This window comes from Pseudoliparis swirei, chromosome 11 (assembly GCF_029220125.1).
Source record: "Pseudoliparis swirei isolate HS2019 ecotype Mariana Trench chromosome 11, NWPU_hadal_v1, whole genome shotgun sequence".
In the NCBI taxonomy this organism is placed as follows: domain Eukaryota; kingdom Metazoa; phylum Chordata; class Actinopteri; order Perciformes; family Liparidae; genus Pseudoliparis; species Pseudoliparis swirei.
The window spans coordinates 16,188,004-16,204,109 of record NC_079398.1 but is presented as its reverse complement, the minus strand read 5'-3'; the positions used below and the strand labels follow the sequence as shown (position 1 = coordinate 16,204,109).

The following is a 16,106-nucleotide window of genomic DNA, read 5'->3' as shown; positions in this document are numbered from 1 at the left end:
CCTTTATCTGATGCCATTAGGAGGTCATTCGTAATTTTCACCAATGCTGTCTCGGTGCTGTGGTGTTTTCTAAATCCTGATTGAAACTCCTCAAATAAACTATTATCATATAAAAAGTCACACAATTGTTTTGCGACCACTTTCTCAAGGATCTTGGAGAGGAAGGGGAGGTTAAAGATCGGTCTGTAGTTAGCCAACACCTCTGGATCCAGAGTGGGCTTCTTCAGTGGAGGTTTAATTACATCTATTTTAAAGGAATGTGGTACGTGGCCTCTTAGCAAAGACATATTAATAATATATAATAGAGAGCTGCCAATTAAAGGCAAAACGACTTTCAGCAGCCTCGTCGGGATGGGGTCCAAGAGACAGTTAGACGTGTTAGAAGTAGAAACCGTTGAAGATAATTGGTCACGGTTGATGGGAGAAAAGCAATCCAAATATACACCAGGGCATACAGCAGTTTCCAAGGCCATTCCACTTGAGGACAGATTGGCACTGGTTAAGGGCAAGAGATTATTAATCTTGCCTCTAATAGTTCAAATCTTTTCATGAAAGAAGTTCATAAAGTCATTACCACTGAGGTCTATATGAATACTCGGCTCCACAGAGCTGTGACTCTCTGTCAGCCTGGCTACAGTGCTGAAGAGAAACCTGGGGTTGTTCTTATTTTTCTCTATTACTGATGAGTAATAGGCTGCTCTGGCATTACGGAGGGCCTTCTTATAAGTTTTAAGACTATCTCACCAAACTAAGCGGGATTCTTCCAGATTAGTTGAACGCCATATGCTTTCAAGCATTCGTGACGTTTGCTTTAGTTTGCAGGTCTGAGGGTTATACCAGGGAGCAAACCTCCTCTTCCTCACTATCTTCTTCTTCAGAGGGGCTATCGAGTCCAGTGTCATTCTCAGAGAGCCTGTGGCACTGTCAACAAGATGATCCATCTGGGACGGACTAAAGTTAGACCAGGAGTCCTCTGTTATATTGAGACGTGGTATTGAATCAAATGCAGAAGGAATCGCTTCTTTAAATTTAGCTACAGCACTGTCAGTTAGACATCCGGTGTAGAAACTTTTGACCAACGATGTACACTCAGGTAGTATAAACTCAAAAGTTATGAGGTTGTGGTCTGACAGAAGAGGATTCTGTGGGAAGACGTTCAAATGCTCAATATCAACGCCATAGGTAAGAACAAGATCAAGGGTGTGGCCAAAGCTGTGAGTGGGTTTCTGTACTCTCTGACAGAAGCCAATCGAGTCCAACAATGAGATGAATGCAGCACTAAGGTAATCTTTATCAACATCCACATGAATATTAAAATCTCCTACAATATCAACTTTATCAGTTTTAAGAACTAAACTTGATAGAAACTCAGAAAATTCAGATATAAACTGTGAATATGGACCTGGTGGCCGGTACAGAATCATAAATAGAATTGGCTGTAGTGTTTTCCAGGTTGGATGTGAAAGACAAAGAACAAGGCTTTCAAATGAGTTGTAGTTTAATTTAGGTTTAGGATTTATTAATAGGCTCGAGTCAAAAATGGCTGCTACTCCACCTCCTCGACCGGTGCCTCGAGGAATGTCAGTATTAATATGACTTGGAGGAGTCGATTCATTTAGGCTGACATATTCTTCATGACTCAGCAGGTTTCAGTTAGACAACATAAATCAATGTGATTATCTGATATTAAATCATTTACTAATACAGCTTTAGATGACAGAGATCTAATAATTAGGAGTCCACATTTAATTCTCCTGTGGTATTGCACTGCTGAAATAATGGTGTTAACTTTTATGAGGTTATTTTGGATGACTCCTCTTCTGCTTATTTTTTATTTAATTAATTGAATTTTAAGTGGCCGTGGGACGGACACAGTCTCTATGGAGCTATGGGGGGGGACTGGGTGAGAGGGGGCGGGGGAGGGATTTGCTATGGGGGACACTGGGTGACAGGGCGGGAGGGGCGTGGGGCTGCTTTTTTCTGCTTTCTGACATGAACACAGATATGGCTGTCCGTTGATCAACTTGGTCATGTTTGCAGAAATGAGACGCGCTCCATCCAAAGAGGGATGGATGCCGTCTCTCTTCATGAGATGAGGTTTCCCCCAGAAAGTCTTCCAGTTATCTTTGTAGCCCACATCAACCAATCAACCAATCGACACATCAACCAACCAAACAATCAACCAACCAAACAATCAACCAACCAAATAATCAACTAATCAAACAATCAATCAACCAACCAACCAATCAACCAATCAATCAATCTTTCAATCTTCATCTGTATGGCACCTTTCATAGAGGTTTGTGCAATCCTAAATTACCGAAAAAGTGTCCTGCTTCGCTTCAGCTTAACGTTCTGTCTATGAAGATGAAGATGAAGGTCTCAGTCTTGTCATCTCCCTCTTGCATTTGAAGACCCGGAGGACGTGTCACGCTCCTGGACATTAACATTAACATCAACGATTTTCTTCTTTTTTTTTTCTCACACGAGGCTGAAAAAATTTCCGAACTCTACTCAAGCAAATTTAAAACCTCCGAGTTCAAATCTTCCGCGCGGGCGCCGCCCCGCTCACATTCTTTTTCCACCAGGTGAGCGGGGTCTCCTCGAAGCGCCTCGCATGGAGATTACTGTGATTATTCACTCAGCCGAAGCGGTTTCCATGGCGACGGCGAATGGTAATTAGGCAGCGAGGCTTCTGGGGGGGGGGGGGTTATAATATTGTATTTCTGTCCTCTTTGCTCGGAGGTGTGATATTAGGCTGTCAGCTAACGGGGGAGAGAAGGGAGACGGGATTGCAGACAAGGAGAAAATATTTAGCAGTTTTGGTGTCAAAGCTGTGGCAGATCGGTGACGCCGAGGAGGTACACTCAGGGGGGGGGGGGGGTACACTTAGTGGCTCCTCTGGGGGGGGGGGGGGATCTGGAAAACTCCACCAGATGATGAATTGATTTCTTTGTAGTCTCTTCAGTTGCTGTTGAGCCCACTAGGTGTCAGGCGGCCTCCTCCTCCTTCTCCTCCTCTTCCTCCTCTTCTTCCTCTTCAGCCGAAAAACTCTTTTTTTATAAAATCTTTTCTCCGAGTGCAATTTTATTCTTTTTTCCACGTTCTCACGTGGAAGCGTCACGCTGTGAACATGAATCACTAAATGAAGTGCACGTTGCCGTGGTGACGACCCATCAGATGAATACAATAAACCCAATAACACAAAACACATTGTTCTACTTTTGTTAAGTTACAGGTCATAATATCAAGTTGTTGGTCTTACTTTATTACCTTTTCTCTTCACTTCCTTCACTTCCTTTACTTCTTTTCTCTTTACTTCCTTTACTTCTTTACATTCTTTACTTTCTTTACTTCCTTTACTTCCTTTCCTCTTTACTTAATCTACTTCCTTTCCTCTTTACTTTCTTTACTTCCTTTCCTATGTACTTCTTTTACTTTCTTTACTTCCTTTCTTCTTTACTTCCTGTACTTCCTTTCCTCTTTACTTCCTTTCCTCTTTACTTTCTCTTCCTCTTTCCTTGGACCAAATGGGACACTTGCTCTTTACTTCCTTTGCTTCCTTTACTTCCTTTTCTCTTTACTATATTTACTTCCTTTCCTCTTTACTTTCTTTACTTCCTTTACTTCCTTTCCTATTTACTTCCTTTCTTCTTTACTTTCTTTACTTCCTTTCCTCGTTACTTCCTTTACTTCTTTCCTCTTTACTTCCTCTTCCTCTTTCCTTGGACCAAGTGAACAGCTGATGTCGGTTCTTCTGTTCTTCAGGACATCAACTCCGTGTATCAGATCTTTCCGGACGAGGTTCTCGGCTCGGGGCAGTTTGGCATCGTCTACGGAGGTGAAACGTAAAAGTTTAAGAAGTTAAAGACTCAAAGTCTTGATATTGTTGCTCTCAATCTCAGATATAGAAATATTCAGAGAGAGGAAATGTATTCGGAGGGCGGTTCTTCAGACTTTTTTCCCCAAATAATGTATTTCAATTTAAACTCTTATCTCTCATTATTATTAAGATCATTTTGAAAAAAATAGAAAAAATATATAGAAATAAATATAAAAAAATTCAAATAAATGTTTTTGTTTACATACTTAATAATGATAATAATATTAATAATAATAATAATAATATTGATCATTTTAGGTAAACACAGAAAGTCCGGCCGAGACGTCGCCATCAAGATCATCGACAAACTCCGTTTTCCCACCAAACAGGAGAGTCAGCTACGCAACGAGGTGGCCATCCTACAGGTACACACACACACACACACACACACTCACACTCACAGCAGAGCCTATTGGCGGTGAGTGAGACTTCCTGTCGTGAACGACTTCATTACCGTGGCAACACCGTAGGGGTGTGACATCCTGTAATATCGCAGCGCTGCTCAACCTGCAGAAGCTGCTGCTGCACACACGCACACACACACACACACACACCTGCAATGAAAACACTTGTCTTTTCTCGGTTTCTGCTTCTCCTGTACTGCAATCTTGATTCTCAAGAGTATTTTATTCACAAAAATGCCCAAATATAAACTCCATGAAGCCGCGGTGAACGCTGGTGTTTATATTTCTGGCTCATGGATGACATCATACATTTTTCCATGAATCATTCGCGTTGTTACCACGCTCCCTTTTTGCGTTGCTCACGATCCGATCACCGGGATGAACAGCTGCTTCCTGTTTCCCAGTGAGTTACCATGGTTTCTTCCTCCTCTTCCTGCTCCTCTTCCTCCAGAGTTTGCACCACCCGGGCGTGGTCAACCTGGACTGCATGTTCGAGACGCCGGAGAGGGTGTTCGTGGTTATGGAGAAGCTCCACGGAGACATGCTGGAGATGATCCTGTCCAGCGAGAAAGGACGACTCCCCGAGAGGATCACCAAGTTCATGGTCACGCAGGTAACGTGGCCAAGTCCTCGCTTCATTCGTATTTTTTTCTTCATTTTTTCCAATTTTTTTGTGAAAAGCCACAAAAAAATGTACGTTTTTTTCGTCTTCTGTTTTTAAGAACCTTTTTGTTCTTATTTTTTAAAAAGTTGAATTTTTGTTATTGTTCTTATTGAAACAAAAAAAATATATTCTTAAAAAAAAAAGCAATACATATTTGTTTATCTACACCCAAACAAAATTCCTGAAATTTCTTCTTAAATATGTTTTTTACAACTTTTTTTAAAGCTGATTTTTTAAATGCTTTTTTCCGTTTTGAGTTGTTTCCGTTTTTTCCAGGGCTGTATATCAAGGTGCGCGGTGCACCTGCAGCTGTCATTACTTCATCAGTTGGGTTTGTGTCTCTGGAGAGACGAATGCACTCCAACACATCTTAGAAAGCTCCTCTGGACCAATGGGAGAAGGCGCTCAGTGTCACATGACGTCCTTCGTCCAGCCGGTCACATTCCTGCCCCCCTGTGGGTTTGAATGACACCGTGACCTTTCCTCCTCCTCAGCGCCTCCTTGAACTTTTATTCTCTTGATTGCTGAGACAAAGAGAGAGAAGTCTCATTCAGAGTTCTCCACCAGAGCAGCTCTTCTTTATTTAAAAGACCTGCTCCTCAGAACCACAGCAGCTAGAAGAGAAAACCACAACATGTCTTTAAAGCAGAATAAGACGGTTATAGTGACGTAAATCATTATTAAAAAAGTCTGATTTATATTATTTATTTTGCTAAACAATGTAATCTAGATATGTAAGACTTTAGTAAGTGTCCAAAAGTGTTGTTAATGTTGGAAAAATAAAAAACTTCTGTTTTCAGTCAGAGTCTCTGATCTGTTGTCACGTGACTGTTGGTCTCAGATGATTCAATCATGATGTCATCGTTTCCCGGAGGAGCTCAGAATTTTATGATTTTTACAGAATTTGTTTAAAGTAAACGGTTTAATTTAAACGAGACGCGTAGAATAAAATGTTTTAGATGAAATGTCACAGAGGGATTTCTATAGTAAACTATTAAGTTTGTGTGTGTGTGTGTGTGTGTGTGTGTGCATGCGTGTGTGTCACCCTCAGATCCTGGGGGCTCTGCGTCACCTCCACTTCAAGAACATCGTCCACTGTGATCTGAAACCTGAAAACGTGCTGCTGGCTTCTGGCGACGCATTTCCACAGGTAGTGTGTGTGTGTGTGTGTGTGTGTGTGTGTGTGTGTGTGTGTGTGTGTGTGTGTGTGTGTGTGTGTGTGTGTGTGTGTGTGTGTGTCTGTCTGTGTGTCTGTCTGTATTATGATATATTATATGTATTATGATATATTATATACTGTATATAAAATTGTAATCTAATCTATAAGATAAAAGTGTTAGTGTTTTCCTTTAAACACACACAAACAAGAGCATTTCTCAGTGTAATATTCTCTGTCTGATGAGTCTTAGAGTCTTTCCTCTGAAGCTCTCTGATGAGTTTAGAGTCTTTCCTCTGAAGATCTCTAAAGAGTCTTAGAGTCTTTCCTCTGAAGCTGTCTGAGGAGTCTTAGAGTCTTTCCTCTGAAGCTGTCTGATGAGTCTTAGAGTCTTTCCCCTGAAGCTCTGAGGAGTCTTAGTCTTTCCTCTGAAGCTGTCTGAGGAGTCTTAGAGTCTTTCCTCTGAAGCTGTCTGATGAGTCTTTCCTCTGAAGCTGTCTGATGAGTCTTAGAGTCTTTCCCCTGAAGCTCTGAGGAGTCTTAGTCTTTCCCCTGAAGCTCTGAGGAGTCTTAGTCTTTCCTCTGAAGCTGTCTGAGGAGTCTTAGAGTCTTTCCTCTGAAGCTGTCTGATGAGTCTTAGAGTCTTTCCTCTGAAGCTCTGTGAGGAGTCTTAGAGTCTTTCCTCTGAAGCTCTCTGAGGAGTCTTAGAGTATTTCCTCTGAAGCTGTCTGGTGAGTCTTAGAGTCTTTCCCCTGAAGCTCTGAGGAGTATTAGTCTTTCCCCTGAAGCTCTGAGGAGTCTTAGTCTTTCCTCTGAAGCTCTCTAAAGAGTCTTAGAGTCTTTCCTCTGAAGCTGTCTGAGGAGTCTTGGAGTCTTTCCTCTGAAGCTCTCTGAGGAGTCTTAGAGTCTTTCCTCTGAAGCTTTCTGATGAGTCTTAGAGTCTTTCCTCTGAAGCTCTCTAAAGTGTCTTAGAGTCTTTCCTCTGAAGCTGTCTGATGAGTCTTAGAGTCTTTCCTCTGAAGCTCTCTGAGGAGTCTTAGAGTCTTTCCTCTGAAGCTGTCTGATGAGTCTTAGAGTCTTTCCTCTGAAGCTCTCTGAGGAGTCTTAGAGTCTTTCCTCTGAAGCTGTCTGATGAGTCTTAGAGTCTTTCCTCTGAAGCTGTCTGATGAGTCTTAGAGTCTTTCCTCTGAAGCTTTCTGATGAGTCTTAGAGTATTTCCTCTGAAGCTCTCTGAGGAGTCTTGGGGTCTTTCCTCTGAAGCTTTCTGATGAGTCTTAGAGTCTTTCCTCTGAAGCTCTCTAAAGTGTCTGAGAGTCTTCCCTCTGAAGCTCTCTGAGGAGTCTTAGAGTCTTTCCTCTGAAGCTCTCTGAGGAGTCTTAGAGTCTTTCCTCTGATGCTCTCTGACTCTAACCTCTGTCCTGGACCTCCAGGTGAAGCTCTGTGACTTCGGCTTCGCCCGCATCATCGGGGAGAAGTCGTTCCGCCGCTCGGTGGTGGGCACGCCGGCGTACCTGGCGCCCGAGGTGCTGAGGAACAAAGGCTACAACCGCTCCCTGGACATGTGGTCGGTGGGCGTCATCATCTACGTCAGGTGGGCGGGGCCAGATATTCCCCTCGGGTTCCTCCTTCTTATTATTAACTGATTTAAATCATACGTTCTGCAGTCTTTACTTATTATTTCTTTACTTCCTTTATTTCCTTTGCTTCTTTTCTCTTTACTTCCTTTTTATTGTTTTACGTCCTTTTCTCTTTACTTCCTTTACTTCTTTTACTTCTTTACTTCTTTTACTTCCTTTAATTCCCTTTCTCTTTACTTCTTTTCTCTTTACTTCCTTTACTACCTCTTGTCTTTACTTCCTTTACTTCTTTCTTCTGTACTTCCTTTACTTCCCTTAATTCCTTCACTTCTTTCTTCTTTACTTCCTTTACTTCTTTACTTCCTTTCCTTCAGCCTCAGCGGTACATTTCCTTTCAATGAAGACGAAGACATCAACGATCAGATCCAGAACGCTGCCTTCATGTACCCTCCGCACCCCTGGAAGAAAGTGTCCCAGGAAGGTACGTGACCTCCGACCCGTAATGCCAGAGCAGCCTATTACTCATCAATAATAGCAAAAAATAAAAACAACCCCAGGTTTCTCTTCAGCACTGTAGCCAGGCTGACAGAGAGTCACAGCTCTGTGGAGCCGAGCATTCCTATAAACCTTAGTGGTAATGACTTTATGAACTTCTTTAATGAAAAGATTTTAACTATTAGGGACAAGATTAATAATCTCTTGCCCATAACCAGTGCCAATCTGTTCTCAAGTGGAATGGCCTTGGAAACCGCTGTATGCCCTGGTGTATATTTGGAGGGATTTTCTCCTATCAACCGTGACCAATTATTTTCAACGGTTTCTACTTGAACACGTCTACCTGTCTCTTGGACCCCATCCCGACGAGGCTGCTTAAAGACGTTTTGCCTTTAATTGGCGGCTCTCTATTAGATATTATCAATGTGTCTCTGCTAACAGGCCACGTACCACACTCCTTCAAGGTGGCTGTTATTAAACCTCTCCTGAAGAAGCCCACTCTGGATCCAGAGGTATTGGCTAACTACAGACCGATCTCTAACCTACCCTTCCTCTCCAAGATCCTTGAGAAAGTGGTCGCAAATCAGTTGTGCGACTTTCTACATCATAATAGTTTATTTGAGAAATTTCAATCAGGATTTAGAAAACACCACAGCACCGAGACGGCACTGGTGAAAATTACAAATGACCTCTTAATGGCAGCAGATAAAGGACTCCTCTCTGTCCTGGTCTTGTTAGACCTTAGTGCTGCATTCGACACCATTGACCATGACATCCTGTTACAGAGACTGGAGCAGTCGATTGGCATTTCAGGCACGGCACTAATTTGGTTTAAATCCTATTTATCAGATCGATCTCAGTTTGTATTTGTAAACGATGACGCCTCGATAACCACCAACGTTAATCACGGAGTTCCACAAGGTTCTGTGCTTGGACCAATTTTATTTACTTTATACATGCTTCCTTTGGGCAATATTATCAGGAAACACTCCATAAACTTTCATTGTTATGCAGATGACACTCAACTATATTTAAAACCAGAGGAGAGCAACCAACTCTGTAAAATTCAAGCATGTCTTAAAGACATAAAAACATGGATGACCTGCAACTTCTTGATGTTAAACTCAGACAAAACCGAAGTAATTTTAATCGGCCCTGAGCACCTCAGAGATCAATTATCTGGTGATGTGGATTCTGTAGACGGCATTGCCCTGGCATCCAACACCACTGTAAAGAATCTTGGCGTTATCTTTGATCGGGACTTGTCCTTTAACTCCCACGTAAAGCAAATCTCAAGGACTGCATTCTTTCATCTACGTAATAATTCAAAAATCAGGCACATCTTGTCTCAAAAAGATGCAGAAAAATTGGTTCACGCTTTCGTTACTTCGAGACTGGATTACTGCAACTCCTTATTAGCAGGCTGCTCTAATAAATCTCTTAGGTCCCTCCAGTTGATCCAGAATGCTGCAGCTCGTGTTCTCACTAAAACTAAGAAAAGAGATCACATCACTCCTGCACTAGCTGCTCTGCACTGGCTCCCAGTAAAATCAAGAATCACTTTAAAATTCTTCTCTAACGACAAAGCCTTGATTGGTGATGCACCATCATATCTTAAGGAGCTTGTAGTACCATATTGCCCCACTAGAGAGCTACGCTCACTAAATGCGGGACTACTTGTAGTTCCTAGAGTCTTAAAAAGTAGAATGGGAGCCAGAGCCTTTAGTTATCAAGCTCCTCTTTTATGGAACCAGCTTCCAATTTCAGTCCGGGAGGCAGACACAGTCACCTCGTTTAAGAGTAGACTTAAGACCTTCCTCTTTGACAGAGCTTATAGTTAGGCTGAATCAGGTTTGCCCTGGTCCAGCCCCTTGATATGCTGCTATAGGCTTATAGCTGCCGGGGACGTTTTAGGATGCACTGAGTACCTATCTCCTCTTTTTTCTCTCCTTAAGGATGAATTTTCATCTCTCAATCACACGTTACTAACTCTGCTTTCTCCCCGGAAGTCCTTTTGACTTTACGCCTCATGGGGTCATCGGACCCTATGAGACGGCATAGATCCTATCTGCCTGATGGATCGTCTGGGTCGTGGAATTCCTGCTCATGACTACGCCACTGTCCTGTTGAGACTCCGCCCACTCCTCCTCCCCACCGCCATCTGCCTGATGGATCGTGGAGGTCTCCATCGTGGAATATGCCTACTATGAACTATTCATACACTCTGTCATATTCATTGAATGTATTTTAACTCTAAATCTGTCCTTCTGTACACATTACATCTATTGCATCTGTCCATCCTAGGAGAGGGATCCTCCTCTGTTGCTCTCCTTCAGGTTTCTTCCCTTTTTTTCCCCCTGAAGGGTTATTTGGGAGTTTTTCCTGGTCCGATGTGAGGTTTTGGGGCAGGGATGTCTATGTGTACAGATTGTAAAGCACTCCGAGACAAATTTGTAATTTGTGAAATTGGGCTATACAAATAAACTGAATTGAATTGAATCTAATGTAGTCCTAGAGGATCTGATGTAGTCCTAGAGGATTTGAGGTAATCCTAGAGGATTCAGTGTAGTCCTAGAGGATCTAGTGTAATCCTAGAAGATTTAGTGTAGTCCTAGAGGATTTAATGTAGTCCTAAATGATCAAATGTAGTCCTAGAGGATTTAATGTAGTCCTAGATGATCTAATGTAGTCCTAGAAGATTTAATGTAGTCCTAGATGATCTAATGTAGTCCTAGAGGATTTAAGGTAATCCTAGAGGACCTAATGTAGTCCTAGAGGATTTAAGGTAATCCTAGAAGATCTATAGTTCTAGAGGATCTAATGTAATCCCGCTATTCAAGTTTGAGGCTCTCTTATTGCGCAACATCAATCACAAACAGAGTCAATGACAAAGACGCCAAATGGACGCCATCGACCTTCCGAGGACACGAGACATTTGGGTCCTCGGAGCCTTTGACACCTGTTGTTAGTCCATAGACCCGAAACCATGTGTATAATTGTTTGTGTATGTATGTGTGCGTCATGTTGTATTTACCCCTAGATCACGGCAAGATGAGCGCACATGGAGTGGCTACGTATTTAGCTTAGCATCCAAACTCCATCAAAGAGAAAGAAACATTAAAAAGGCTGCCAGACCTTCAAAACGCATTAATTGAGACTTTTTAGATTCGTTAATTGTTCTGCTTCAATTAGTTCAAGGTATTTACAAAAACTACTGAATAAAATAAAAAATTTATTGTCTCTCGCGGTATAACTATTTAATGCCAAACATAAGCACACGTTAAAAAAATCAAAGACAAATTTAGAGACAGACATCACTTTCTTTTGCAATCAAGGTTTTCTGAGGGTCCGGGACCCCTCCAATCCCCCAGAGACCTCTCTTTATTTGTATTCCTACAGGGAATAAGAAGGTGTTATTGTGAGGTGTTATTGTGTTCAGAATGTGAGTTTCATGTCTGGAAAACTTTTAAAACGTGTTTTTCTTTTTATTTAAAAAGAAGAAAAACATTTTAAAGAGTTTTTTTCTGCTTTGTTTCTGTTTCTGTTGTTTTTTGACGTCTTTATGTCTTTAAAAAATTAAAATTATTTAAAAACTTTTTTTTTAAACGTTTTTTTCTTATTTTTTAAAATACTTTTTTATTTTCCCAAAAAAATAAATATATATTTATATTTATTTTTCCTTTTTCCTTTTTCAACGTTTTTTTCTTCTTTTGAAATTGTATTTCCTTCTCTTTTTTTTAAAACGTTTTTTTCTTCTTTTTTATTTCTATTCCTACAGGGAATAAGAAGGTTTTGGTGTATTCTGAATGTGAGTTTCATGTCTGGAGAAACTCATATAGATATGTCCGTGGCTCGCTGCCGAGGGTCCAGACATGGACTGCCTCCACCAACAGGTCTCAAGATTGGGAGCATTCCCCGTAAAGAAACCTGGATCACAGACGAAGGCTTTGTTCCACCTGTCTGAGTCACACAGGTTGACTCAGAGGGTTCTAGTCCTCGTCCGTGTCGGTGACTGACGCTGTCGGCCTCGTCATCGTCTCTAAATTTGTCGTCCTGCCGACTGAGAGACGGATTTAAAGCCTTTGACTCACTCACTGCTCGGCCCGAACCCCCCCCCCCCCCCCCCCCGAAGGCTCTCCGCCTCCTCTTCCATTCAAAATAAACCTGATGCGAAGATGTCAGAGAGGGTTGAAAGTCAGAGAGATGCTGGAATGAAGAAGAAGAAGAAGAAGAAGAAGAATAAGTTTAGGCACATTCCTTAGTTTTTCTAATCACATGGATAATCTTTTTTTTAAAGTTTAAAACATGAACCATAGACTTCTATACAACAAAAGGAGTCGCCCCCTGGTGGTCACTAGAGAGAATCCAGCTTTAACACATCACGCATAGACTTCTATACAACCAGAGGAGTTGTCCCCTGGTGGTAAGGAGAGAGAATGCAGCTTTAACACATCACGCATAGACTTCTATACAACCAGAGGAGTTTCCCCTTGGTGGTCAGGAGAGAGAATGCAGCTCTGGCTTCATGTTGTTGTTAGTTTAGCACAATTGGAATACCAGCTGAACACAAAATGGACGTTTGTTGTATTAACTTCTTTCAGACAATTTCACATTTAATTCAAACGTTTGGTATCTGACTTTTTTTTTTTAAATCTTAGAATTGTTAATTTAATTAATTGAATGTTCCTTATCATGCAATTACTATTCAATCACACTCTGCTGGAACAAAAACTGTCAAGAATAATTCACATGAATACATTTCCTGGAACAATGGGACTGTAAATCCGGTGGAGAATCGGTTTGAAAAAGAAGAATTCGAGAGGGGTGGAAGTCTTGAAAAGCGGCGAGAGTGTGAGGCAGTTCCTGGAAAGAGAGAGTGAGACGGACGGATTCGGAGGGTATTCATGTGCCACTCCGTTCATGTGCATAATGCCAAGCGATGAAGGGCCCCCCTTAGACCTGAGGGGCCCCCGGGGTCCTCGGAGCTGTTCAGACGGCTGACCCTTGAAGAAATGTTAACATCATGTTAGCTTTGCTCATTAGCCCCGACGAGCCCCTCACAATGGGGGGGGGGGGGGCTCTTTCCTCCCTCCCTCTATTTGACACTCGCTTTAAACCCTCAACATTCATCCCTCATTGCAGCTTTTCTTCCTCTTCCCCCCCGCAGCGATCGACCTGATCAACAACCTGCTGCAAGTGAAGATGAGGAAGAGATACAGCGTGGACAAGACCCTCAGTCACCCCTGGTTACAGGTACCCTTCACCACCACAGACTGGACTTGAACCAGGCCTAACTATAGACCTGACCCAGGCCTAACTATAGACCTGAACCAGGCCTAACTATAGACCTGACCCAGGCCTAACTATAGACCTGAACCAGGCCTAACTAGAAACCTGAACCAGACCTAACTAGAAACCTGAACCAGGCCTAACTATTACCCTGAACCAGGCCTAACCCTGAACCAGACCTAACTAGAAACCTGAACCAGGCCTAACTATAACTCTGAACCAGGCTTAACTATAAACCTGAACCAGGCCTAACTATAACCCTCAACCAGCCCTAACTATAACCCTGAACCAGGCCTAACTATAACCCTGAACCAGGCCTAACTATAGATCTGAACCAGGCCTAACTACAGACCTGAACCAGGCTTAACTATATACCTGAACCAGGCATAACTATAACCCTGAACCAGGCCTAACTATAACCCTGAACCAGGCTTAACTATAACCCTTAACCAGCCCTAACTATAACCCTAAACCAGGCCTAACTATAACCCTGAACCAGGCATAAATATAACCCTCAACCAGCCCTAACTATAACCCTAAACCAGGCCTAACTATAACCCTGAACCAGGCATAAATATAACCCTCAACCAGCCCTAACTGTAACCCTGAACCAGGCCTAACTAGAAACCTGAACCAGGCTTAACTCGAAACCTGAACCAGGCCTAACTAGAAACCTGAACCAGGCCTCTCCCCTCCAGGACTACCAGATGTGGCTGGACCTCAGGAACCTGGAGTCCCATATGAACGAGCGCTACATCACACACGAGAGCGACGACCTGCGCTGGTGCCGCCACGCCCAGCTCAGCGGGCTCGATTGCCCCGCCCACCTCAGCAACGGCCCCCGCGGCGAGGGCGGCGGTCAGGCGGTGGAGCGCTACCAGGAGCTCGCTGAGGAGCTGGAGACCCTCAGTGAGAGGGTCAGTGAACTCTGAGGACTCGTAGGCCCGGACGCCGGGACCTCCGGCAATGGAAACGAAGATTAGGGAAAAGCACAAATTATAACTTGACACTTCAAAAATGTTATTGAAATAACTGAACAAATATGTCAAATTATAATGTTCTTCATTCACTGAATGGAAATAATCAAATACGGGTGATTTATTAGAGATATATTAGGGAAGCATTCACTACTAAGAGTAAGAATCTCCCTTTCTTTGGTCCTTATCTCTTTTTTTTCTCTGCAAGTTCACTTAAGCCTAAAATGATCTTTTATGACTTTCTCAAGTATTGAATTTGTAAATGTGAAGTCCTTGTTACATAATAACAAGGTTATAATTTAAGTAAGATCCCCGTTTAGAAAGCAGAATTATTTCAATTAGGAATATTTCAAAATTAGGAAATCCTTTTTTTCATGTAAATATCTCTAAATAATATTTTTACAACATTTTTCTTTTCATTATTTTAAATCATGAAATTCTTGTTTGTTGATCCCATTGTGAGGATTTCTCATTCATCTCATCGCTTTATAAACAGATCCTTGTTATGTTAGTATTTCGTAATTATTTTCTAGTTTCATGGTAAAACATTTATTTCTGTTGTTTGTTACAAATAAACAAGCAAACAATATAAAATTAACATACTTCGTAATTAAAAAAGAATACAAGAAAATAGAGAACTATATATTTCATGACGTACCTTTACCTTGTAATAAATAAACACAAGGATCCACAGCTTCTCGGTGTCTTTAGGATAGCTAGACATGAAGTACTTATTAAATGTCGTAATGAATATTCTTTTCCTGTGACAGGTTGTTTATCAGAAAGAATTAAAACCGGCGCTTCTCATTTCAGACAATCAGAAAAAAAGACCTGCACGCTTTTGGACAAAAAACACGGAAAACAAAACTCGTGAAATACATCGTAAAAATTATCGCGGTTGATTTACGAAAAATGAGCCGCAGCTTTAAAAACAAAAGTAAATCACGGGACTCGGAGGCAGATCAAGAACCAAAACATGTGCTCCATCTTTAGGATATTTAAACAATATTCTACAGTGGAGTTTAACTCTCTGTACCTTTAACACAGCTTTACGTTAGAACTTCTGGCTATTCGTTCATTGTTTATTGTAACTTAGTGATATTTTCATTGATTCTAACTTTCACAAACCTCAGTCAGATAAAGGATCAATAAGTCATTTGAGATTTTACCTGGTGTAGAATAAATGTTTAAACTCTTAATCGACTAACTAGTTTATACTATAATCAAAAGTCAACAACAATTCCAAGTTACAGCTTTAAAACTGGTGAAACTTCCAAAAACTAAGAACATCGGCTTTCAGTTTCATCCTGACGAATAGTGTTCTGTGTGTTATGTAATTAGATTTAAATGTGACTTCTCGTTATGGAACTCAAGCTCTACGAAGGACAATTAACTGATGGATGAAACGTGTGTGTGTGGGGGGGGGGGGGTAATTCCAAAAGAAGATATCCAAAGTATTAAAGAACCAACCCGCTGCGTCCATGAGAACTAAGCTCTACGCTGATGATGCTGTACTTAATGTTTCTGGTACCTTTTCTTTTGTTTCTGAAAATGGAAATGTACAGTAAGTCCTCAAAAAACCTAAAAAAAGATAACAGTGGCAAAAAATACAACAAAAAAAGCCGTACTGATTTGACTTTGTCTGTATTTTATTTATTTTC

General features: G+C 41.6%; 1 protein-coding gene across 1 annotated transcript in view; it reads left to right on the top strand.

Annotated features, from left to right (window-relative positions):
• The window catches only part of prkd1 (protein kinase D1), a 45,253-nt gene extending 30,853 nt beyond the window's left edge, over positions 1-14,400 (top strand). The window contains exons 14-21 of the mRNA XM_056426332.1: positions 3,769-3,841; positions 4,142-4,248; positions 4,739-4,900; positions 6,003-6,101; positions 7,538-7,698; positions 8,059-8,165; positions 13,347-13,432; positions 14,167-14,400. Coding sequence (XP_056282307.1) covers positions 3,769-3,841; positions 4,142-4,248; positions 4,739-4,900; positions 6,003-6,101; positions 7,538-7,698; positions 8,059-8,165; positions 13,347-13,432; positions 14,167-14,400 — 1,029 coding nt within the window. The remainder of the gene's footprint in view (positions 1-3,768; positions 3,842-4,141; positions 4,249-4,738; positions 4,901-6,002; positions 6,102-7,537; positions 7,699-8,058; positions 8,166-13,346; positions 13,433-14,166) is intronic.
• Positions 14,401-16,106: the final 1,706 nt, after the last annotated feature.